At 42.2% G+C, this 27,384-nt stretch overlaps 1 protein-coding gene across 2 annotated transcripts in view; it reads right to left on the bottom strand.

Annotated features, from left to right (window-relative positions):
* The window catches only part of ITPKB (inositol-trisphosphate 3-kinase B), a 90,061-nt gene extending 62,997 nt beyond the window's left edge, over positions 1-27,064 (bottom strand). For both annotated transcript variants that reach the window (XR_013540367.1, XM_078383001.1), the window contains exon 1: positions 25,204-27,064. Coding sequence is in view for 1 of the 2 variants with exons in the window: in XM_078383001.1 (XP_078239127.1) it covers positions 25,204-26,934 (1,731 nt within the window). In the remaining variant the exon portion in view is untranslated. The remainder of the gene's footprint in view (positions 1-25,203) is intronic.
* Between the last annotated feature and the right edge of the window lie 320 nt (positions 27,065-27,384).

The following is a 27,384-nucleotide window of genomic DNA, read 5'->3' on the forward strand; positions in this document are numbered from 1 at the left end:
TATGTAATGTTCTTGTTTTATTGTTTTATCCTATACTGGAAGCCGCCTAGAGTGGTCAAGTAGACCAGATAGGCGGGGTATAAATCAAATAAAATCAAATAAATCAAATAAATAATATTAGATATAAAAGGACTCATCTGAATGGAAATTTATATATTGCTCCTTAAGAGTGTTATTATAGGGCAAAAGCTGATGTGAGCTTTGTCTGTATTGGGAGCAATGCCAGCTTAGTATATGGGTTACAGTGCTGGACTACAATGCAGAAGGGCTAGATGCAGCTATGAAGCTCAGTGGGTGATCTTAAGCCAGTCAGTTATCTCTCAGTCCACCTTATCAAACAGGGTTGTTGTAGTGTGAAAAATGAGGAAGATGATACACGTGCTCTCTCAAGGAAGGCAGAATAAAGTTAACATAAATAAAAATTAACAAGTAAAATAAAGAAGTAAGAATAAGCTGTAAAGGAGGCATTTGCACATGGCTGTCATGATTTATAATGGGTTTGACATACACAGAAAGATAACTTTATATCAATATTACTGGAAGAGCTTGATGACAAAATGAATCGCTGGACCTCTCAAGTCAAGTTTATATTATGATGATACATACAAATATAGGAACATGTTATACCTTTACTGGATGACTAAAAAAAACAAACAGCAAGCTTTCAATGATCATTTATTTTCCTCAGGCTATGCACTAAGTTTCTATAGGTAGATCCAAAATTAAAGTCCCAGGAGATTTAAAATAACTATTAACTGTAAAGCAGTAGAACTATAAATAATTTTAAATAATTTAATAAACTACTCAACAGAATTTTGAAAGCAAAGAAACAAAATATGGATAATTAATACAAGAGGCACTCCTTAGTTATGATGAAAAATGCAGAGCAGGCAAAGTGAAAGTGAGAGCAAGGAACAGTGATTTTGATTTCAGTGAGGACAAAATTCCAAAGTCATACTGTTGGCAACAAAAAGGCCCTCAGTTATATTCACGATCGGTCAGTGAACTGAGATTAATACAGACACAAGTAACTGGATGCACAGGCTTTCAAAAGAATGCACATAGGTTTCCTTTAGGCATGTTCATTCTTCAGATACGCTATCTGAAAATGCCTAGCAAAGGAAGACTACTCGCCTTTTAATTGGTAAGACAGGCAACTAGATGCATACATTGATGCAACTTTATTACTAGGAAATGACTGCATGCTAGGAAATGCTTTGTCTTTTGAATTTTACATTGTCATCCATCTGTTAAAAAGATCTGTTAGAGGTAGGGGAGACAATTATCAATCCTATAAGGAAATGAAAACTACTGAATGCTACCAGAAAGCACTAACTGGATCACTAGGCAGCATGTTCTTGCCATGATGAATCAGATAATTGAACTTTGTTGACATCAATTAAAAGTGAAGGAAGAAAGGCACACCCAGCCAAATGGAAAACAATTCCTAGATTGTACAGACCTCAAGAGAAAAACATAGGCAAGTCATTCAGAGATTGGAAATGTTCCCTTACTGGACTACCAGAACCCCTCATCATTTTTCTAGGAGTTGTATTTCAAAATAAAAAAGGAACTTTTCCACATTATGATGTTGCTGGTTGCATCATTTATGATGGAGATGCCTCGAAATCTGACAGTATCCTTCCTGTAGCGCTTTTCTAGTACTGTTTAGAGACTTTTCCAAATCTTAACAACCCTCTTAAAAATAATTGCCATTTTGCCTTCTTATTCCATTGTGATAGTTTAGTCTAAAAATAAAGACTTCTGTAAATATATTCTTCTTTACCCTGGAAAGAGGCATTCACACTGGTTTCCAAGGCCAGTGACTTTCTGTTCCCACCCTGAAAGTAATAGGTTTCATAAGAAATAATATAAACAAAGCTGCTTTGCCAACTACTTTTTATTTTAAAAAAAGTAATTTTGGAATATATCTTCTTACTATGGTATTCAAGTTTAAAGCAACATGTAAAAAAGAATCAGAAAGCCACCTGATGCTTCATCTAGAATTCATTTGGTGTGTATCACAGCCTTCATATGTGCTTTCTTTAGATGTTCAGAATTGCTTATATCGTATTTCATTCAGAAAGCAATGCTCTGTAAAACACCGTTTTCCATATACTTACCAGAGGCTAGCTGGTTTAGCTAAACCTCTGCTCCAAACACACAAGCAAACAGGAAGACAAACTTTGTTTTGTTCATCTCTCAGCTGTACTTTCTTTTGTCACCGGTTTCCTCCCCAAAAGAGCAAAATCTGCTTCATATGTGTCACATGTGACAGCTCTCCTATCTGTTCAATAAAATGTCCATAAATAATCATCTTAGCAATAGCAGCTGCAATAGTCTTCTCTTTTAATTCAGTTCTGCACTTAGCTGTACTGAAATTTATGGGAAGCAGATAGGTAGTAGTATATGTTTTAAGACCAGTTCCACTTTGCTCAAGGTGAGAGTCAATCTGTGATTGGGGATCTTAATTTTAGTCAGATGCTTCTCAGGAGAACATTTTGGCATGTGGCATTCCCTGAAAGTAAATCCACAAGGACCAGTCTGAAATCCTTGGATACAATTTCAGCTTTCTTTCCCACCCTCTCTTCTTCCCTCCTTTGTAATTAGAAAGTATTTTGTTTGCTTAAGTAATGACGAAGCACAAGCTTACTGCCTAGTGCAGAATGTCTATCTAACAAATCAGATGAATAGCACTACTGTTAATGTCTGAAGGAATGAATGACTACCTCCTAGCCACATATACGATTCAGAGTTTCCTAGTTATTTCAAGAACTGATGGCTGACTGCAATGAGTATGTCCCAGAATGTATATAAGTACAGTACTTTAACTTCTCAAGGAAATGCTGAAATTAGCATTTATACAATTTCCCCCATTCCACAACTGTTTATTATTCAATACCACATCACGTTTCAGTGTGAAAAACAATCAATCGTGGACTTGAAATTAAATGGTAGTGCCAGCAGGATGGCATCATAGGTAAGAACTGAATAGGTTTTCAAATTATTAATGCTTATGCTTTGCTCAATATATGATTAAATATGGGTAACACACAAGGCAATTAATTAAAACATCTGCCAAGAGCAAGGGTTGGATCCCCGCAGGAGACAGAAAAATCTGGCCCACCACAGTACAAAAATCTACCATGACAGATGCCAGTCCAAGCTGTGCTATAGTTTTGCTTCCAAAACAGTGGTGCCTCCACTTACGAACATCCCTACTTACAACCATTTCGAGTTACAACCAGCTCTGGCCACAAAATTTTCCTTCAACTTGTGGCCGGAGGTTCCACTTACAAACAGAAAAAGGCAGGGGAAAAAGGTGGGAAATTCAAATTGCTAACTGTAGGTGGTGAGAAGGCTGCTTCTTTGTAGCTCTTTCGCCCCAGCAGTAGAGAGTGTGTTTTGGAGGAGGAGGCTTGGGACTGCCTCCTTCTGCTTCTGAGAGCACGTGTGTGTGTTTGCAGGGAGGCTTCGGGCTGCCTTGTAAGGTAGGGTGCTGTTTTCTGCTTGTTAAAAATTGTTCTGGGTGTTTTTGCAGCATGGTTTTGAGCTGGTGGGGGTTATGTTTCTGTGCTGTGATGGGTCTTGGGGGGTTTATTTGTTTATTGGGGTTTTTTTCTCCCATTTCCAATGGGTATTGGGGTTTTTTTTGTTTTTGTTTTTTTTGCTTTTTGGAGTGTTTTTCCCCATTTCCGATGGGTCTTGGGAGGTTTGGTTGCTTTTGTTTTTTTCCCCATTTCCAACGGGTCCTGCACGCGTCCCTTGCTTTTTCCTTTGTTCTCTTTGCATTTTCGACCTGCCCCCTTTGTTCTGTGTAAATAATCTGCTCCGTTTGTTTTCTGTGCATTTCCAATGGGTCTTGCATGCTTGATTGCTCCCCCCTCCTTTCAGCCGGAAAGGATTAATCGTGTTTCTTGCAGTTATTTTTTTTTTTTTTGCGTGATTTTTTCCTTCATCCGGAATGGATTAATTTCAATGCATTCCTATGGGAAATGGTGCTTCGACTTATGACCATTTTGAGTTACCTCTATCTTCTGGAACGGATTATGGTCGTAAGTGGAGGCCCCACTGTACAGCTATAGTCCCTCACACAAATTGAGAATGTTTCCTAGAAAGTCATGGAAAACTGCAGAAGATATGATAAGTTCAGACTTTATGACAACATGTAAAGTTCACACTTGAGGCCATATTCAGATTCTGAATGGCCATTCGACATCTTAAATGATCTGAAAAACCTGCAGGCAATTAAGACATTAAGCTATATCTACACATCTAGATACATGTGCACACAACTTGTTGTAAACTGCCCAGAGTGGCCTTAGCTGCCAGATGGGTAGTAAATAAATAAATAAATAAACAAACTAAGTAACTAACTAACTCCAGAAGATGGACTGGCATAGTAGAAGAATTATACCATACATAATCAAATTAATCTGGCAGTTTTGTTCTGTCACTAGTCAGGGTGTTTGCTTAAGAGACAACAGCCCTCTCTTCTCTGTATGAAAGCACAGGAGCTGGGTGCTAAGGGAATGTCATATCTGTACACACACTCTGCTCAAACAGCAAGAGATAAAATAAGGGACCTTCCAGGTACCAAGCACTTCGAGCCCTTACTGTAAGTTCCAACCTGAACCGCCACCTCATCCCAGCAGTTTTTGTCCATCAATTCATAAAGGCACCCTTTGGTGTTTGAAAAATATGTATAAATCGATGATGCCTGGTATCTAAGGAGATGTGATCTGCTCTCACCTAGGAATGCTTCTCCAAATACCAAACAGGACAGCATACATGGAAAGAGGAAGTCTTACCATTCGGGCTTCTTGCCTACTGCACACAAAGGTTATTATGTCAAATATGTAGAACAAGCACTGACAGGGTGGTTTCTGTTTTATTTTTACCACTTACCAACATCCTTTTCAGATACTGATAAACAGATTCCCTTTAGGTGCTTCAGTGCCTCTATTCTTTTTAGGCTATAGACATTAAAAATAAGAACATACTGAGAAGAATTTTCTTTTTTTCCTTCTGATCAACATGGATTCAAGTGGATGCGAGAATGCATGCCTGCAAAATGCCATGGCATCGTATTGACAAGCCTGGTATTAGCTGCAACATTTTAGAAAAACATGAAATCAGTGGGCTCCTTTAATCTGCTGAAATTCTGCTCAAAACAATGTACATAAAATACAACATTAAGATACCATGTTATTAGCACAAAATGCTAATCCATGGCTGTTTTTACTCCAGCTCTTGAAAAGTGCTTGAATTTAATTGCTTTTAGTCATCCTCCACAAATGTATACAGAGCTTGGCAACCGTGAGGCTTCACGGTACTAAATCCTAGTAAATCAAAGAATCCGACTGAGTTCATTCATAAATAAGTCCTACTGCATTCAAACTGCAGCTTGCTGTAGAACATGGCTGTATATGCTTGCACCTATTTCCAAAGGTTTCTGGCATTTTCCTAGCCCCGTTTGTTGCATTTTTCAGAATTGAAAATTTAATTTGATCACCAGCATGTACGGTATGGAGAAACAAACATATTCTTCAGGTCTTCTGCATCTTTAATTTTCCTGCTTGCAAGATCTGCACTTCAGTAGAGTAACATTGCACTCAGCAGTGGATCTACTGATACAGGCCTCTTAAGCATTTCTTTAGAACTGCAGAGCTGGAAAATACCCTATGGATCATCAAGTCCAACTCCTGGGAGGGAGACACAGTGGGTAATCAAACTACTGTACCGACCTCTAGATCCAAAGCCATAGTTCTTGTCCCTGCATGATGAGAGAGGCCTTTAATTACTACTTTCTGCCTATTAATCTTGTTCATATTTTAATATACATGTGTCTTCTAAATAAGAAAATGATTTCCAGTTAATGTGGAAGAACGGTGCTTCAACAGCACTAAAAGGATCTGTCGTGGGAACAATCTTTGACCCCCTTCAGCTTATGCACACACACACACCCTTTAGTATTTATGAACTTTTTTTGTAATCCCTTCCAAAGTAATGGCCATTGTTTCTTGTTCCAGTCTCATGCCAAACTGCTGTTTGATTTTCCATATGAAATTATTAAAGGATTATACTGTTTATCTTATCATTTATCTCTATTGTTTGTTTTCCTACCAGTAGGCTCTGCTGGGAAGAGAAGGAGAATCATTATTCAAGATGTTTCTTTGTTACCATTAAGCCTGTTTAAAAGTATTACTTGCTATGTATAAACTCTTTGAATGTAGGATTTATTAAAGAAAGCATTAAACATTACAACATGTCATTGGATTAAACAGCCCTGATTCAGCTCCAGCTGTGGAAGAAATACATAACAAGAAATCCTACGGAATTGTGCTTTTTCAGACTGAGGTCATCAATTGCCATAGAGAAGATAAAAACAAATGTAGTTGCATTTGGAAAGAATGCAGCTAAAATTGGAAAAAAAATTTAATGCGAGTAGCCTATGGGTACAATAACACTTACACTGTAATGTAAGAAAATCCAGCAGCATAAGCATACTAAAATGATTTCAGACTCTGCTGTTTAGCTCCCAGATCTCCAGGAAAGCAAAGCCTCCCCCTTTATTCCTTTTTGCACACCAAAACCTGGCTTCTCATCTCTGTAGGTTCAAGCACTCTTGCCAACATGCCCAACAGAAACTGCTGTATAAACTACGCTATAATTTCTTCATGGAAGAAGGAAGCAACATTAAGATTATTTATTGCTTACAGAAAGAACCTCTTTGGCAATGATAAACTCTAGGGCACACAAGCAAAACTTTACCGGTGATTACTATTAATAGTGGTAGCAATAAATTTGCATAGGGAAGTAGGAATGGGTAGGAATCACAGAAAGAAAACATGGATTTCAACAAATCTGTAACTTCTTAAACATGCCATGCTTGTTTAAAAGGAGAAAGGTGCGTTTTTAGGAGGAATACAACTGTAAGCAATACAATAATGTAATAAAAATATATTTTACAGTATTTCAATGGCATTTCCTTTGATCTCTAATTGCCAGACACCTAAATCGCAGGAGAATTTATTTTAATGTTAAAAACTGCTACCATGAGACTATGCCAGCCTCTTACATGGGTAATGGTGGTGGAGGGAGATAAAGGAAGAAGAAATTACACTATAATCTGCATATGTTTCTATGCAAAGATCACTATGCAGAGCTTGAAAAAGGAGAATCTAACAACTGTAGTAAAACACTGACCGTCTCATTTCCCAAGTTCCTGCATATTGAGCAAAACAGCTGATGGACTCAACAGAATCATCTGAGTAATTTGCATTTATCAGGAATGTGTGATCGTGAGCTGTATGTGACCAACATTTTTATTAAGGAACACTAGACACTGGAGATTTTCATAGGAGACACCACACAAATGATTAAGATGCTTGTGGATGGTCTTGTGCACACATAGTGATAACTCTATGCATACATTTGCAGTTATTTCTGAATATCTTTCCATGGGGAACAGGAAATTATAGGACTGCAGACAGACTGTCACTTTTAATCCCACTAATTTTTACAGCAACAAACTCACATTGGAATTAATCTATTGTAAATGTAAATATTAAATCCCCAAGAACACATTTTTTAAATTGGAAAATACATCTTCATTTTTTAGATTAACAGCATAGTTTGACTGAAGTTTAGTTTAGTTCTAATTTTATAAATGTTACTCATATACTATACTTAGTTCCTACAAGAAAGAGAATTTCCAAACATTGGAGAAGCATGTTTAATTACCCTTGCTAACTTCAGTCTAAATATGAGAAGTAGTGCAATATTCCATAATGTACTGGGAAATAATTTTTCCACAAGGTGTTATCCTTACTGTTGGTGTAGATCAGTGGTTTCCAACCTTGGGTAACCAAAATGTTCTTAGTCTGTAGTTACCAGAAACCCTAGCCAGCAGAGCTAGGGATGAGAGCCACTGATGTAGTCAACTTTTGTTTGTTTGCCTGTCTGTGAGGGTTCAAGATTAACCTCAGGCCGGATGGACACAAACACAGGATGCTCAGTTTTTTGAAAAACAGAACTGGGGTTTATTGGAACATCAAATAAAGAAGTATCAACATTAAACCGGTCATTGTTCTTTTCTCTCGTCACCAACGGGTCAAACGAGGGTGTCCATAAATCTTGTAAAAAGGAGTTGTAACTTGGGTCATACCAGGGTCCTTTAGAGAACGGGTTAGTCTCACCTTGGTCCTTCTTATCAATGTCCACATCAATCAGGGGTAGTGTCTCTTCATCTCCCCTCTCATGGTCATAGGGGTCGTTTCCCTCTGCGTAGGGGTCGCAGGGTCCGGTAAATACCTCCGGCGACCCTCCTCCAGACGCCATGCTCTCCTTTCTCGTTCCTCTCTCTCTCTCTCTACCGCTTCTCTCTCTTCTTTCAACCGCCTCTGCCACTCTCTGGCTTTGGATTCTCCCCAATAGGACGGTTTGGGGGGCAAACCTCTTTGTCGCCTGTAATCAGCCTTCTCCCGAGGCACCCTTACTTTTTCACATCTCCCTGTCCAGGGATCTTCAAACCATATTAATTCCCAACCCCCGGGAATGTTGTCCCGCTCTCCTTTTATATCTCCATGTCCCGCCTCTACCAACGGTCGCTCCTTCACCCTTGTTCCCGCCTTTTCTAGTCCTGTCTGGGTGGCTACCGACAGTCTCGTCAAACCCTGTTCCAAGTCACAGGTGTCTATACCCTGATACCTGACCGCGACGTGGGTAGCTGCAGATTCCATTTGGGTCTCTTTTTCTCTCTTAAAGGAGGATGACACTCCGGCGAGCACTTCTATAGCCTTGCCCGGGGTCTCACACTGTCTATTCCTAAAGTCAGGGAAGCTGTGGGATGCATCATGGGAAAAGAGCCATGGATCAACGGTAAAGTGCATACCTTGCACGAAAAAGATCCCACATTCACTGTCCTACAACTGCAGATAACCAGACTAGGTAAGATCCCTGTGTGAAAGCCTAGAAAACACTATCTAAGCAGTCCTTGTAGCTCAGTGGTCAGGGAACAGGGGTAAATTACCCCAAATGGGGTAAAAATGAAAATCCTGGGGATAATGAGGACAGTCGCAGCAGACGTTTTACCCCCAGGCATTTTATTTCCGATGATGCTGTGTGTAGGCGGGCGTTCCGTCGCGGGGAGAGCGAGCCCTGGCGAGGAACTGTTCTCCTCGCCTCCAAAGTGGGAGGGAGGGTGGCGTACCAGGCCAGCTGGACTCTACCTGGCAGAGCTCTGGCCGGGGCTCTCCTTCCTGCCCATGCCCATCTGCTCGGTGCGCTGGCGAGGAGGCCCCCTTCCCACCCCGCCTCACCTGAGCTCATGGCCAGTGGACCTGCCGGCCCTGTGGCGCCCGCCTCCCCTCGCCAAGGATGCACTTTCCCAGTGGTGTGGCAGCTCCAGACTGGCTGCCTGGATGGTGGCCACAGGTCCACAGGTGCAGGAGGGGCGGGGGTCGGCCGCGGACGGCAAGAGCCTGGGGGCAATGTCAACGTAAATAAATTTTTTGGGGGGGGTAAAAGGTAAAAAGAGGGATGTGGTGGTGCTGTGGGCTAAACCGCAGAAGCCTGTGCTGCAGGGTCAGAAGACCAAGCAGTCGTAAGATCGAATCCACGCGACGGAGTGAGCGCCCGTTGCTTGTCCCAGCTCCCGCCAACCTAGCAGTTCGAAAGCATGCAAATGCAAGTAGATTAATAGGGACCACCTCGGTGGGAAGGTAACAGTGTTCCGTGTCTAAGTCGCACTGGCCATGTGACCACGGAAGATTGTCTTCGGGCAAACGCTGGCTCTATGGCTTGGAAACGGGGATGGGCACCGCCCCCTAGAGTCGAACACGACTGGACAAAAATTGTCAAGGGGAACCTTTACCTTTACCTTAAAAGGTAAAAACGTTCCCTGACCCCTGTTGTAGCTCATTTAATATAAACATTGTGAGGGGAGAACATCTATATGAGAAAGAACCAGGGGTCTTAGAAAGAGCAGAAATTGATGATTAAGAATGTAGGTAGTTTCAATTTTGAAAAACACTTTCCAACTTCTTGGAAACTCTCTTGTCTGAAGCCAGAAACGGACATTAGAGATAGCTTGTGATTAGAAGAGAGGAATTAATTACCCATTAGCAGCAGGTATAGCCTTAAGTATTTTTCCCACAAGGCTTTGAATTCTCTGTTCACTTCTATATATGCTGCAAATGCTGATTTACATTACATATTTTATGCACCGTTCTGTAACAACTGAGCTGCCCTTGCCAATAACCCGTATGTTCACACCAGATGTTGTTAGCATTAATTATATATACAGTTAGTCAGACACATACAGAATCCCACTCTATAGCAAATACAACAGTGATCTGGGGCTTGGTTCTTCTTTTGAAACCCGCAGATGTTAATCTGTTTTCCAAGAGGCAAAGACTTATATAGCAATTTCCAGAAATATTTCACTTCTCCACAGTGATTACTGAGTTCTAACATGTGTGCTTGGAATCTTGTTTGGTGTTCATCCATCTAAAACTAGTCAGAACAACTAGATGTATTCAGCTGCTAGAACATAAACATGAACTTTGAAAATTATGCAAGGCTGATCTTAGCCACTGTGGCATTTTATTTCACATGCAGGTGCCAACATAATCAAGGCTGAAACTACAGTCCCACACAAAGACTAAACATTAGTACTGAGATAATGTTTTCAGTAAACAAACTCATTATAAAATAAGACAGCAAATAAAGAGGATAAATTATATATTTGTGCTGTTAGTAGTCCTTCCTCCTCCTCCAACTTATCATGAAATATTTAAATTTTAAACAATAATTTTAAGTATGGTTTGACAGAGATCTGAAAACAGTTGGACTGTAAGGTAAAGGTTCCCCTTGACATTTAGTCCAGTCGTGTCTGACTCTCGGGGGCAGAGTTCATCCCCGTCTCCAAGCTGTAGAGCCAGCGTTTGTCCATAGACAGTTTCCGTGGTCACGAGGCCAGCGCAACTAGACACGGAACACCGTTACCTTCCCACTGAGCTGGTACCTATTTATCTACACGCATTTACATGCTTTCAAACGGCTAGGTTGGCAGGAGCTGGGACAAGCGACAGCAGCTCACTCCATCGCGTGGATTGGATTTGACAACTGCTGGTCTTCTGACCTTGCAGCACAGAAGCTTCCACGGTTTAACCCACAGCGGCACCAAGCATAGTTTTATTATTAAACATATATTGATCGTTTCTTTCTCTTAATAAATTTCAAACATGTTAATTTTAAATATCGGGGTAAAGTTATAAATCATAAATTTAAAAAAGGAACTGCTTTCTCCAAATCTCTAACAAGCAACAGGGCATTCTATAAATGCAAACCCTGGCTGCCAAAGGAGACCTACACAACCCACACTAATGTATTGTGCATATTGGCATGACAGATGTTTTTATAAAACACAAAATTACAAGGCCTTCTCTCATTCAAATGTGAACATACTTTAAGAACCATAAAATTTTTGGCAAAAATTAGAGGGTGGCAACAATCCTGGACTTGTGCTGGAGTTTCTTTCAGGGCAACAGTATAGTTTTAAATATCCATTTAGTTAGTACAGTTTTCAGTTAAAGTTGAAATAGGAAGCAGAGGCACATGGTAGGCGGTATGTAGCCAATCACTACAGTAGCTCATTCCTACTCATGAAGAACAAGGAGAAGTGCCTCGCCTTTAGGCTGCAATCAGTTCTATGTTAAAATATTGTTTGAGTGCATGTGCTGTTTGTTCAGGAAGGAAGGCATTTTTGTGCTGGAGGAATGGTTGCTGGATTGCTATTCCTTGCTGTTGAGGGGTTACCATCCCTCGACCTAAATTTCAGCAAAGAAGGCGTATGATCTTTTCTTTTGGGATAAAACAACACCAAATGATTTTGATAGCAGTCCTGAATATTCTGTCACCAGGAGGTGTCAAGATAGTACAAGGCAAAAACAAGCAAAAGGTCAGTGGTGTCTTGCTTCCCACATGCAAGCACTCTGTACATTTCAAGTAAAATTCTTTGTCAGAGGGAGAATCTATTTTATTGTTCTCACACAATGACTAAAACAGCTTGCCTGTCGTGATACACATGTCTTCACGCTGAAGTCAGGTTGAGTTAACTTGTATAGCCACTAGGTGAAAATGATTATAAATTCTACTCCACTAGTACGTCGTGCAATTGTTTGTATCAAAGATGTGCAACCAACTGCTCAATTTGAGAGTGCAAATTATACCTTGTTGCTAGGTATAATGCTCAACATCTTTGCACTAGAGTAACTTTACACTGGAAGACAGGAGGGCCTGGCGTGCTCTGGTCCATGGGGTCATGAAGAGTCAGACACGACTGAATGACTAAACAACAGCAACTTTACACATCAGCATGAAGAGGATACTAGCCAACAATATACTTGCATAAGTTATATTTAGGAGTCAAAGTTAAAATGTCTGTTTTGTCACTGATTTAGATTTGCAAATTCTGTTGTTACTGATAGCATTTAGAGTTATCTTCTCCCTGAGGCAAACACTGATGTCACTCCTCAAGATGTATCTCTATCACTCAAGTTTTCAAACTGACATCTACTTTTCAAGTGCAGTTCAAATAGGACTTGGAAACATTACTCTTCTGGACTACAACTGATAGAAAGAACCCTCCAGTCTAAATGGCCAATGGAGAGTGCATTTTTAGCTAGACATGAATAGTGCCCTCCCTAGTAAACCCTCCTTGCTACCAATCATTTTTCAAAAGGCTGTCTAATGTATATGCCATCATCATATCTTTTGATAATGAATTCTACGATTTATCTAACAATATAATACATGAAAAAATGCTTTTGTATGTCTGTCTTTAATCAGCTTCATTGGAGGAACCCAAATGTCTAGTTCACAGAGATATACACAAAGCACAACTGACTACCCTGTAGCTATAACATGTATTATCCTAACTACTGCAGATCTGCAACATTGGCAAAACCCTACTCTATAATACTTCCAGTGGGTTTAAGCACTGTTTTAATGTATTTTCATTAAGGATTCAGGATGTTTTATATTAATGTATTTATTTCTATACTGATCTTGCAGTATACCTTTCTTCCACTGGACCTTTGAATATCTTGTGCTGTTCTGTTATGTGTCATCAAATCACATCAAACGTATAGCAGCTCTAATGGGGTTTTCAAGGTTTGTGGGATATTTAAGGCTTGGTTTTAGAAATGCCATCACCCCCCATAGGTTTCCATAGCTAAGAAGGGATTAGAATCCATGTGTCCTGTGTCCCAGTCCATCAATCTAGCCACCACACCACTGTTTTTGTGACAGTACACTTGCATGCTGGAGTGTATGGGTAGGACATTTGTTCTAGCACACAGTTCGCATATCTAAGATTGGAAGAACTGTTTCAAACGAAAGCGTGATGGCAGCTGTCTCTCAATTAGCAGGAAACCATGCACAACAAGAGACAAATTTCTGAAATGAAAATACCAGAACTTCTCAGGAACAGAACAGCGTCAGTTTACAACATCAGTTTGGGTTCTGGAAAAAACTATCAAAGACCCATAGTGTGCAGATACCATTGGTACTGCAGAGATAATATCTATCAGACCATGTGCTGATAGCCTGTAGTCAAGAGAATAGAAAGATGAAAGAAAACGGATGTTAAATAATCTATCCACTCAAGATACGGAGAGAGCAGAACAACCCAAAAACTGGAGACATCAACTTCATGTAACTTTGGGCAAGACTTCTGAAACTCAAGGGCAGCAAGATACCACAATATTTTCATCCTGTGGCAACCACTCCATCCATAAACATGTACTGTAATTAAAATTGCCAGAGCCAACACATCTACCCTCTCCTTCATAGATCTGATAAGTGATATCCTAGCAAGTCTCCATAACAGGTAAAGCCTCTGCCTTTTGGAAAAAGAAAGATACATGCAACAGGTAGGTTAAACACAGCTACCAAAAGCATTCATTTTATGTGCTGCAAGACAAGTTAAGATTTCTTAAGAGCAGGATATATTATTATTATTATTATTATTATTATTATTATTATTATTATTATTATTATTATTATTATTATTATTATTATTATTATTATTATTAATAATAATAATAATAATAATAATAATAATAATAATAATAATAATAATAATAATAATAATAATAATAATAATAATAATAATAATAATAATAATAATAATAATAATAATAATAATAATAATTTAATTTATATGCCGCCCACACTACCCAAAGGTCTCTGGGCGGCTTACAGCATTTAAAATACAATAAAGATATGTACAATTAAAATACAATTAAAATATATATACATAAAATATTAGGTTCGGCTCAAGAACAAGACCCCAGGGGATGTCAAATATTTTTCTAGAAAGGAGTCACTCCTGCTTTTGAGGCAAAAACTGAGATTCTGTAGAGACACTATAGCTGGACAGAGCTAATCCACCCTATGGTGCATTTGTTCCACTTTGCTAGCGGGAACAAAACTGTACCCAAATGAAATATGTAGGCACTTCCTGTTTTCAGCTTCTTGCTAATGCCTAGCACATACACACCCTGCAACAAGAGGATCTTATTAATCAAGGCCAGGAAAATCTGTTTTGATCTCCTGTCTTCCCCACTGTTCCTCAACCAACCTAGGAGCTTGGCATCTTTTCAAGAGAGGGCAACTGAAGAACCCCTGCATCCCAGTGTCCAACTGGATTTAAAGCCAATGGTACTGGTACAGCCTGTATAGGTGGATGCTGGAACTGCTGGGTTTGCTCTGTTACAAGACGTATCTATCACAAAGACAACTCCATAATGATGTAGTGGGTACTAGAAAGTGTTGAACACCTATTCAGAAAGCAAATATCACAGGAACTGGAGACAAATGTGGCAAAGTGTAGCACATTAAGAATTTGGAAGTGTCAACTGCAGATTCAGTTTTCTGAACAAATGTGAAATCCAGTGCATTTTTTCAGCCAAATCTACCACCTAACAGTGTTGCAACTGAAATGATATAATGAAGGCAGCTTTGTATCTTTACAGTATGATGCATATAGAAAACTATGTGAGTGTATGTTGTATCTGCAGTGCTTCACATGAGCCAGGTATGTTCTGCAGCCAGCTTTAGAGGGCCTCTCCAGGGAACCGCACCGAGCAAAGCAACTGAGTAACTCTTTCCGATATCCTCTTGGGTTGAATGTATTTCTCTCTTAACTTACAAAAATGCAAAATCAAAACAATGCAGTTTTCACTGACATGTTGTAGCTGGACTGTAGCAGCAGCTCAAGCCATTAAAGGTGTCAAGATCACTGGCAGCCTGTTGATCACACCGATCAATAACCATTCTTCTAATAACGATTTTTCTAATAACCACTGCATACATTATTAACTGTTGCTCAACAGGATTTTTGTTAAGTCGTGCAAAATGCTTCAGATTTCCACAAGAAAACTTTCCCTGTGACTTTCCAAAATCCTGTAACTAGATTATTATTTTGTAAAAACAGCACACAGACTTCTACCAGAAGCCCATTACACCAGTTTCATGGAGAATGGAAGGATACGCTTCCTTTGGCAATTTTTATGGCAGGGCAGGGCAAAGCATGGCCCTCAGTCTAGAAGGTCCCAGACTGCTGTTCCTGGCAGTCCTAGCCAGAATAACCAATGGTGTGGAGTGTTGGGAGCCATAGTCTGACAACATCAGCCATTGAGGTGGTGCTGGGTAGGGGAAGGAATGACGGTAGGGGTAGAACATGCCCACGTAGGAGAAGAGAGGTTAGATATCTTACATCTATCCCCTCTTCTAGTCCTACCCCCAACCCGATGGTATCAGCAAACCCTTGAGGCACACAGTGCTGTTGATGAACACCAGGTCAGTACAAATTAAGACTGCCCTCATCTATGATGTAATTCTGGATGAGGGTGCTGACCTGCCATGCATTACTGAGACCTGGGTGGGAGAGAGAGCGGTGTTTCCCAGCTGTGTCTGCTTGGGTACTCGGTCCAGCACCAATGTTGCTCGGAGGGTCGGGGAGGGGGAGTTGCTATAGTCTATAGGAGTTCTATCTCCTTGACCAGGCTTCCCATCCCTTTGAGAGGAGGTCTTGAGGACCTGTATTGTGTGTTGGACTTATGAGACAGATTGGGGATTCTGCCCACCCTGCTGCGTACCAACAGTCTCCCTGCCTGAGCTGACAGAGGTAGTCTCGGTGTTGAGGACTCCCAGGCTGTTGGTGCTGGGGGACCTCAACATCCATGCCGAGACTGCCTTGACTGGGGCGACTCAGGACTTCATGACCACCGTGACAACCACGGGGCTGTCTCAATGTGTCAGCCCGACACATGAGAAGGGCCGTACTTTGGATGTGGTTTTCTTAACGGGACTGGAAGATGGTGGCTTGGATGTAGAAGGGCTGGTTGTGACCCCATTGTCATAGTCAGACCACTTCCTGGTCAAGTTTAGTCTGTTAGCTTTTTCTCCCCTCTGCAAGGGTGGGGGAATCTATTAAGATGATCCGCCCTTGGAGACTAATGGATCCAGATGGTTTCCTGAATGCTCTGGGGCAGTCATCTGATACAGTCGGCGCTCCTGTCGAAGCTCAGGTCACCCTATGGAATAGGGAGATGACTCGGGCAGCTGACACAATTGCGCCTAAGCGCCCTCTCCCTGCTCGCCGAGCCCAGACAGCTCCTTGATATACTTCTGAACTGTGGGCGATGAAGCGAGAGAGGGAGATGGCTGAAGCGCAGGTGGAGGAAATCACGCTGGGAATCCAATCAAACATGACTTAGAGCCCATTATTGGGCTTATTTTGTGGCAATATGGCTGGCAAAACAGCAATATTTCTCCAGCCATATTGTCATCCAGCAGAGCTGTTTCAGGTGGTCCGGGATCTTCTTCAACCAGAAAATCCAGTGGAGGTCCCGGACTGCTCATCAGCTTGCTGTGATGAGTTTGCCATTCATTTTGAGGGGGAAATCACATCCTCCATTACTTCAGAATCAGAGGATGTGTCCAGTGTGCCCTGCTTGGGTCAAGTATTAATGGATGAATTTCAATTGTTGAGAACTAAGGATGTGGACAGGGTGCTTGGATCTGTCCATTCTACCACCACTCTGCTCGACCCTTGCCCATCTTGGCTAACTGGAAGATCTGCCAGGGGGGTTCGCACCTGGGTCCAGGAGGCTATGAATGCCTCTTTGAGAGAGGGAGTGGTCCCTACCACCTTGAAAGAGGCGGTAATTCGGCCACTCCATGAAAAAAAAAGCCTAACCTGGACCCAAGGCTGGTGATTAACTACCGATCAATGGCGAACCTCCCTTATTTAGGCAAAGTATTGGAGTGGATTGTGGCTGGGCAACTCCAGGCACTGCTGGATGAAACGGATTTTCTGGATCCATTTCAATCTAGTTTCAGACCAGGTTTTGGTACAGAGACTGCCTTGGTCGCCTTGTACAATGACCTTTGCCGAGAGAGAGAGACGGGGGAGTGTGACACTGTTGATACTCCTGGACCTCTCAGTGGCTTTCGACGCCATCGACCATGGTGTCCTTCTGGATAGGCTGGCTGGGTTGGGAGTTGGGGGCACCGCTTTACGGTGGTTCCACTCCTTCATGGCTGACTGTGTCCAGAGGGGGTGCTGGGGGACAGTTGCTCTGCCCCATGGCGTTTATGTCATGGGGTTCCTCAGGGCTCAGTACTGTCCCCCATGCTGTTTAAGATCTACAGGAAACTGCTGGGAGAGGTCATCAGGTGTTTTGGGTTGAGGAGTCAGCAATATGCTGACAACACTCAGCTCTACCTCTCGTTTTCCACCTGATAATGGACTGGATGAGGGTTAATCAATTAAAACTCTAGACATGACAGAAGTGCTGTTAGTGGGTGCTTCACTGGACAGGCTAGAGGGTCCGCAGCCTGGGGGTGCTCCTGGACCCCAGTCTAACTCTGGAAGCCCAGGTGGACTCGGTGGTGAGGGGCGCCTTCCTTCAGCTGCAGAAATTATACCAGCTATGGCCCTACCTGGACGAGCGGAGTCTCATGACAGTCACACACGCACCAGTAACATCCCGCATAGATTACTGCAATGCACTCTACGTGGGGCTGCCTTTGAAGACGGTCCGGCAACTGCAACTGGTCCAGAATCGAGCTGCGTGGCTGGTGAGTGGTGGGGCCGCTAGGGGACAAATCAAGCCAATTCTGTTTAAATTACATTGACTACCAGTTGCTGCCCGGGCCCAATTCAAAGTGCTTGTTTTGACATATAAAGCCCTAAACGGCTTGGGCCCTGGATACCTGAAGGACCACCTCCTTCCATATGAAACTACCTGGCACTTAAGATCTAGCCAGGAGGCCCTTTTGAAAGAGCCATCCCTCAAGGAGGTAAGAGGGGTGGCTTGTAGACAAAAGGCCTTTTCAGCAGCTGCCCCCAGACTATGGAATGCCCTCCCAATTGAGATTTGTCTGGCGCCGATGCTGATGACATTTCGGCGCCAAGTCAAAACCTTCCTGTTCCAGAAGGCTTTTAACTGAAATAATATCAACTGTGGGTCCTGATGGCAATTTTTAGAGTATATATATTTAATTGTATTTTAATTGTTTTATCTTTTTTTATTGTATTTTAATTGTATTTTAATTGTTGTAAGCTGCCCAGAGACCTTTGGGTAGTGTGGGCGGCATATAAGTTAAATAAAATAAACAAACAAACAAACATCTGGAGGGCTCCACTTTGCCTGCCTCTGCTTTATATCTATCAGCTACAGAGAGAGGGGTGGAAAAGTTATGTATGGCAGGGCCAACAAAAGATTCTATGAGTTCTAGTACAATAAAAGCAATGCCCCCAAGCTCTGTAAATAGACTCTTTGTAGGCTATAACAGATACTTCAGATTTCCATGACAAGACTTCTCTATGGCTTTCCTAAAACCCACAGGTGGATTAAAATTCTGTTCCCTGAACTGACAGACTTTGGAAACTATACTTTTTTTGGCCATATTGGCTGGGGGTGGATTAAAATAAATAAAGAAATAAATTTCCCAAGCTTTTAAATAGAGACTAGAGTTTATATCTTTCACTCACATTTATGTATTATATCAATGACTGGTTCTCTATTAAAGCAGAATTGCATTCAACACAAAAGTTTAATCCACGCAGCTCACTTTAATACCTTACAGAACTGTTGAACAGACAATTGTTCCAATACTGTAGTGTACTCTGTACACAAATACGCTGAACAATTCCAAAAATAGTTACATAACCCACAGCTGAGTTTAGTGTGCTTTGCCTCAGAGTAAAGCAGCCAAATTATGACTTTTTCAGAGCCTGAATTTTCCACCCAGGTAACAAAAAAATAAGTCATCCTCACATCATCTTTTATCAGAGACATTACTGCCATACTAGGACACTTTACACAGCATTGCAAAACATCTTTAGGTCATAATTGTGTTGAAACTTCAACACAGAAACTTCTCCACAAAGAACACTTGGAGAACTGGCTAAAACAACCAGACATTCCCTAACTGTAGTCTTCATTTTCAGAAAAAGGAGCCTACAGTGAGCCAGAAAATATATTTTCTTGTTGTATGTCAACACCTATTCCCTCTATATAGCGGTAGTGTAAAAAACAAAGGGAAGATTATTACTTGCCTATGGTAAAATGGAGAAGACTGTTATTTCTAAGGTTTTTAGTAGACACATTGATTTCACATGACAAAAAGCAAAACAGTGGAAACATAAAGATAAACATATAAAACACAGGTAAAACAGACAGGACATGAAGTATAAGCAGCAGCTGCTTTTGCCAATGCTTTTCACTGTGCCATATCTGCAACATTCTCAAGTGAAGTTACTTGAAGCAGATAGGTAATTAAATTACAATCAGAGCATGATGGTAAGAGTTCACATTACATAAAGTTTATCTTGAGACAGAAAACTTAACTTTGTAAACTGCCCAATGTAGGGCTTGCACTAATAGGGCAATATATACTTTGAATAAAAATAAAACAAGGAATGAAATATAGGGATGTTCTTTTGCAGAAATAACATAACCATGAGTATGGCAAGTTTGTCAGCTTAATATCATTTAGACGTCACAAAAATATAGAGTGGGGGGGGAACCCGACCAGTTAATTCAGCCATTCACTTTGAGCATGTGAAGTCAGAAAGAATATAAGGAACGAAGGGCATATATCAACTCAAACACAATATATTTATAAGAGCTGGCTGTGTTCCTTCTATGCTGATCCTCTGCATATTCAGTGCAAAGATCTGAACATGCTTAGGATCTTCCCAAGAAGCACAATTCTGCCATTACCACAGTTCCTGACTTCAGCGAAACTTCTGCTTTATTTCATTTGAGTGATATTAGAATCTCAGTTCAGACCTTTGGTGCCAAACATAAGAAAGCTAAGTGAGAAGACCAATGTAAGGGCCAACACATACATAGACACACACAAACACCTATACAGTCTGCACCATCACACATTCAATTGATGTACCTGAATAGGACGAGCATTTAATCCAAAGAGATAACCTTTGCCCCTAAGTATTGAATTCAAATATGACTCAGATGTCCGAGCATGAACACAGTAAATATATTAGTATTTGGTGAATGTCTTTGGAAAGGCCAAACCGCATAAAAGACTGGATCTGAGGCACTGAGCTTCGGGTCAAGGTAGCAGAATCAGATAATATCAGCTGACCAGATCTGGACCAGATCACCATAAATGCACCTTGTTGTTGTTGTTTTTTACTGACAAGGGAGAAAATGCTGTCAGCAATGCCAGCTGAAATAGGAAGAACCCTGGAAGCCCCCTTACCTCCTAGAGCAGACGTGGAAGTCTTTATCTCCTTGTGATCTGTCTCTCTTGAATAATAGTGGCTCTAATACTCCAAGAAGTCAAACAGAAAAGGTGGCTGAATAAAGTAACCTTCCCACTTTTCCTATCTTGCCCTTAATATAATGGCTAGAGAGAGCCTATCCTCTGAAATTAAATATTAAAAAACAGCCTTCTTCCCTTTTGTTTTCATTGCAAATAGTGAAATGTTACCTGTTCAAATACAGGCAGCTGGTCTTTGTTATTTATATAAAAAAAGATTAGATTATCAGCCATTTATGTACAATATGTCTTAAACACTGATTTAAATCTGTAAAAGGAAAAGGGCAAACCCTACCAATTAAACAATACACCATAATTCTCATACACAAAGGAGTACTATGCTATGATGTATTGCTGAAATTATCTCAACACCTAAACCTTTAAAACACCACTGTCATATTAGTATGTCATATTTTGTTATATGCATATATAAGCTTATGCCCAGTGTGGTGTAATGGCCAGAGGGACAGACAAGGACTCAAGAGGCCTGGGTTCAAATCCCTGCTCAGCCATAAAAACTCATGGGGAATGTGGCACTGGTAAAACCACTCCTTCAATATCTCATTTACCTTAAAAGCTCTGTTAGAGTCACTATAAGTCAGTTCTAACTTGATGGCACACAATGTATATGAGTCTATAACCCTAACAAAAGGAAAACGCTAAAATATAGTTTATGATGGGATTAAATTACTGCAGCACATCCCTAAATTCTTGTGATACCTCAAAAACTAATCATTTTATTCAATGGACATTTATATAGTGTGGACATCAAAATCTGATTTCTTGTTTTGTGTCATAAAGATTGCAGGTTGCTCCCCATTTTTCTAAGACATTTTCTAAGTTGACAAAGAAGTCTACGTGCCTCATTAGAGACAACAGACAGATTTCCAGGCTTTGTCTTCAGAAATAGGAGACTATAAAGTGATAATGCAGACTTTACACTGAATCTGCACACTACATTTTGCCTTCTAGAAGTCAGTCTTTAACAATAGGAGGCATCACACTTTACCTGACATTTTAGGCTCTTATGCTTCTTCCTCTATTCTAAAACTGATGAAGAGTGCTGGAGAACTCAAAAGCTCGTCTTATTCACAATATTGTGAGCTATTAAAGGCATTAAGCATCTCAATTTTCTTCGAACTTATAGCAACTCTATGAATTAATGATCTCTGAAAGGTCTCATCATTAATAGCCCTGCTTAGGTCTTGGAAACTAAAGGCCACAGCTTCCTCCATCAAGTCAATTATTATAAAGCTATTACTCGTCATAATTTTATTCTGGCCCAAGTTCTTCTAGACTGAAGGAACTGCATCCCACAAAACCTTGTGCCACAGAAAATGTATCGCTTTTTTTAAAGCTAGGCGGCCATACACCTAATAAATACAGCTTCAATCTGAATATAAATCAATTCTTCCTGTCATGTTTATGACTATTTTCCACTGGTAATAAACACTGTCCATCTCAATGACTTTTGGAAGAATGTTACAATGTCCATTACTGGCAGCATTCTTTTTGCAGAAGCTAATTAAAAAGCACAGGCTAAATCTCCTTTGAGCTGTGCTGATATGAAAAGGTCAGCAGTATACCTTACGGATGGATCTCTTCAAGCTGCATTTTCCAACCAGGATTCCAACAGATGGATAGTTTTATAAAATACATACGTATGGTCATAAAAATTATGGAGTGACCCAGAGTTAATTGTTAATACAACAAAAAACAAAAGCTCTATTACAGAAAAATCTCAGGAAACTTTCTGAACCTTTAATAGCAAACTACAAATGACCTGCTGATCTGATACACTTCTCTAACAAAAGAAACATGATAATTTTAATATAGCTAAAAATTATACAACCTTTATATCAACTGACTATACTGTATTGCCAAACCACGTGATTTATCCATTATTAGCAAGTCCACTGAAAATGAAGATACAGTACTGACTCTACCAAAATCCATCTGACAAAAATGTTATCTTCTCTTTAAAGACCTTTTTAAAGTCCCTGTGAACTTTTCTTACAGACATGATTTTCAGGTTCAGAGTAACTCAGTTCTTTGCATAGAAGTCACAGCTAAGTTGGGCAGTGAGTGCCCGGCACTTGCCTTGGCTTTTCATTTGAGAATAAAAGCATGAAGCATTCATGATCAATAACAGCTGAAGAGGCTTCAGTAATGAAGTTAAACAGTGTGACAAGCTAGCAAGTTGTGTGTGTTTTTTAAATATGACTAATAACAGTAATTTTTCCCACTCGTCTTGGACAAATTTTAACAGCTGAAAATCAAATTCACACAGTTTTTTTTTTGTCCTGCTATGAGAAAACTCATATTAAATTAGAAGTCCATGTAGAACTGGATTGTTGGCAGATGAATACCTGTCATAGGCGACAGGTCCACAAGACTTCAAAAAGCATCAATGCGAATGTAAACAGTATGTTCTCCCTGCATCTGTATTTTAAAACAGCTGCATGTTATTCTTATGGAAAGAGATTGTTCAAACCATACAAAATGGTTGTGTGTGGGCAGTGTGGATGGAAATTGATTGTGGTTTTTTAAAAAATTACATCTGACTTTTAAAAATTTAGATCAGATTATGTTTTAAAGTAATTATTATAGATGTCTTTTATACAGACATTTTAAAGTATCCGAATAATTACAGTATGTGCCATCAAGTGTGTTCTGATATTATGGTAACCCTTGCCAGGGTTTCCTAGGTATATAGAGTACTCAGAATTGGAGCCCGAAAAACCCACAACAACAACTACTCAGAATTGGCTTATCACTCCATTCTCTGGGGTTGTGTAGCTTGCCCAAGGTCACACAAGCTAGTTTTTATTCTACAAGGCACACTGGTGATTCAAATACCCAAATTCTGTCTCTGTAGTTAGATATATAACTCACTGAACTTTCCAGTCAGCTAAAGCAGAAGAGCACCTCATATTCCCAAGTGGTCTCCCATCCAAGTACTAACCAGGCCTGACCCTGCTTAGTAGCTGTTCTCTTAAATCTTAATATTGTCCATCTATCAAACAGATTTAGTTAAAGGCTGTATACACATATAAAGAAGGATCCAAATGAACAAATTCTCATTTCTAATATTAAGCATTATAAACAACACAATTTATGCATGATTGACCTCCTATTAACCCATACTTTTGCATCACAAGAAGAAGTGCTCAAGAGAAAACATCTTGTATATTGCAGGATCATCATCTGCAGGAATTATAGTGTATTCCCAATTAAGCGTCTAAACTTCTTGACCTTTTTCAATATGTTCAGGGCTCAAATTATGAATATTTGTATTCTACTAAACAAATGCCATGGACATCTCAGTAATAAACATTATTTGTTCAGCAATTACTACTCTTGAATATGGATAATACTGGATATTTAAAAGTGCTTTTCCTCAGAAGTAAATACAGCAGGACTTGCTTCTAAAAGCATGTACAAGTAAGATAACCTTGCATGTATACAGAGAGATCCAGATTTTATTTTATTGGGTTTCTAAATAGATATTATTCTGCAAAACATGTGGACTCGTGTTTGATGTATTGTTCCATATTGTATATGGTCTGTTTAACTGCAAATGCATATGAGTTAATTTTTATACCAATCAGCATGCATAGCTATTCAGGAAAAACGGAATGTGAGAACAGGAAACTTGATTTAAATACACTGTTTTACATTAGTTTTATTGGAAATATAAATATTTCAATTTGCAGTCCCATACACACTTATTTAGAAATATGTCCCACTGAATTCAGTTGGATTTACTTGTGTGAGCTTGTACAATCACCTTTACTTACTTAATTTCACTCTGTCTAAAGCTACTATGATCTTGAAGGGAAGTCATGGGATGGCCGCTGTGAAGCCATGATGGCCACAGTGTTCACGTGGTCATCTCTGAATTTATTCCTGAATCCAAGAGTTCTGAGCATATGTCACTACTCCTGTGGTCCACTTGCTTTTTCTCCTCCTCCCAATTTCAGGTGAATCTCATGAATGCGATCAGAATATCTTACGTATGAACTGTTTAGTGTTAAGATACAGACACATAATCTTCACTCAGTGGAAGGACCAAGCTAGACATGGAAGAATGTAAGCGATTAAAAAGCAAAAAAAAAAGCAACTCCACATAAACTACCAAAAAAGAGGGCCAAAACCTATTACATATACATACATAAGTATTTGTTTTTCAGAGGACTGCCACTACAAAAATGAGAAGGGCTGGGCAGGGAGATGCCAAGTGCTTGTGAAAGCACCGCAAGCTACTGGGAAGGTTTACCCGCTGAAATAAAATAACACTTGAAAAGTGAGTGTGCAGTGCTGCAAACTTACCACTTTTGGTTTATCCAAGGTTTGCAGGAAGGCTGGACTCTGGTCCAAGGCACGTTCAGGATCGCTGGAGATGTCCTCTTCTGACTCTTCCCAGGACGAGGAGAAGCCAGTGGAAGAGGCAGAGGAAGAAGACAGCTTCCTGGCTGGCATGTTCTTCCGAGGGCTTCCTCCTCCTGCTGCTGCTGCTTCCTCCTCCTCCTGAGCACCCAGGTCAGTCACAATGACAGCAGGGATGCTACTTCCACCACCGCCTCCTGCACAGCAGCTTTCCACTTCCACCAAGGAATTCCCCTGTTCCTGTATTCCTATGGAGATCCCCACTGGCAGCAGAGGCTGCTGTCCAGGATGCTGCTCTTGTAGCCCAGCTCTGCTGGCTTCAGCCATCATCTCAGGGCAACGCTGGGCCGGTGGCGGCGGCGGCTGCTGCAAGGAGCAAATCAAAGCTGGCAGACTGTTGCTACCAGCGCTCCTGCCCTCCTTGCAGTCCGTCCTCGCCAGACAAGGCGGGTCTCCTGGCGGGATAGGCTCTCCAAGGGGCTCCTCTGCTGCTTCTGAGCCCTGCCTTCTGTGGAAGCCGCTCCTCCCCTCCTCGCCTTCGAAGAAGCTGGGATGATCCTTGGAGGGCCTGGTGGGATGCCCCCCATGGCCTTCCTCTGCCTGCCCTCCGCTGCCCCCGGAGGCCTGAGCATCCTGGCAGCATCCTCTGCCGCTCTCCTTCTCGCTGGAGGCCCTTCCTGGGGGAGACCCGCTTCTCTTCTCCCGCTCCTGCCCCGCACGACACCCCAGCCTCCTCTCCGCCTTCCCGGACTCCTGCGCCCGGGAAATCCTCCCGTTCCCTGCTTCGTCCCCACGGTGGTGCGCCTTTGGCACCGCGTCCCGCCGTGTCTCGGTCTCCTCGGAGCCCCGTCGCCGGAGCGCCTTTCTCCCCCTCTCCTCCTCCTCCTCCTCCTCTTTGGAGTCCTGCGCTCCGGAGACTTCGCCGCCCGCCGTGGCCGTCGCCCTTCCCTCTGGGCGCGGCGCTGGCCCCGGGAGCCCGTTCTCCAGCTCTAGAGCCGCGGGGAGGCCGCTCGGCCTCGCCGCCGCCGCCGCCTCCTCCTCCGCCGCCGCCGCCCGCGGACGACCACCAGCCGCCCTTCCTGACTCCCGCGCCGAGCTCCTCGCCGCCGTCGGAAGCCGCCGCTCCTTGTCCTGGGGCTGGTCGTCCCCCACCGGAGAAGGCCGGGGGGAAGGCGATCTCCTCCGGAGCAGGCGAGGGCTCTGAAGGAGGAAGGCGGCGGAGGGGGCGGCCCCCGTGCCCTGCGCCTGGATGTGCGCCTCGAAGAGCCCCACTTTCTCGGTCACTTGGACGTTCTGGAGCTCCCGCTGGAGGAGGCGCGCCGCCGACGGGCCGGGCGACGGGGACCGGCTGGGGGGGCTGGTCCAGCTGGGGCTGCTGAGCCGCCTGGGGGTCCTTCGGGCCACCGCCTCGTCCCTCGACGGCAACGGCTCCCTTGGGGGAAAGAGGAAAGCGGGGGCGGCGGCGGCGCTGGAGTCCCCGGAGCGGCCGGGCATCGGGCAGTAGCTGCTATGCCGGTCGCTTCTTCGGACCAAGCCGGGCAGCACCTGCCTGCGCGGCACTGGAGGCGTCTTACTCCTCATCCCGCCGCCGCCGCCGCCGCCGCTCTTCCCCTCTTCTTCCTCGCCGCTCTTCATTATTACTAGGCTGTTGAGCGCATAGCAGGACACGGCCATAGTAAAGGGTCCGGCCGCCGAGGGACTGGATCAGCTCCTTCCACGGCCTCCTCTTTCTTCCAGGTCAGCCTCTGCCGAGCAGCAGGGGCGGCGGCGGCAGCAGCTGGTGGTGGTGGTGCTGCTGCAACAACATCGCCCGGAGAGCAGGAGACGTGCAGGGACGAGGAGCCGTCCCCGGCCCGCAGCTCCATAAACACTCTGAGGGAAGAAAAAAAAAGACAAGAGGGAAGGGACCATGAGCGCGGGAAAACCGAGAGGGCGCGAGCCGGACGCGCTCATTGGCTACAGGTCGCAAGCCTCGGCCAATGGCGACAAAGCTTGCGCTCGAGGGTTTAGCTGGAGGGCTGTAAAGAAGATACGGGAGGCGTTGCCGTGAGGATTCGCCTCTTAATGATTAAGAAATGTCAAAGCCCCACAAGCATTCGATAGGCTACAGAGATACTACACGAA

This window comes from Pogona vitticeps, chromosome 1, assembly GCF_051106095.1.
Source record: "Pogona vitticeps strain Pit_001003342236 chromosome 1, PviZW2.1, whole genome shotgun sequence".
Lineage (NCBI taxonomy): Eukaryota > Metazoa > Chordata > Lepidosauria > Squamata > Agamidae > Pogona > Pogona vitticeps.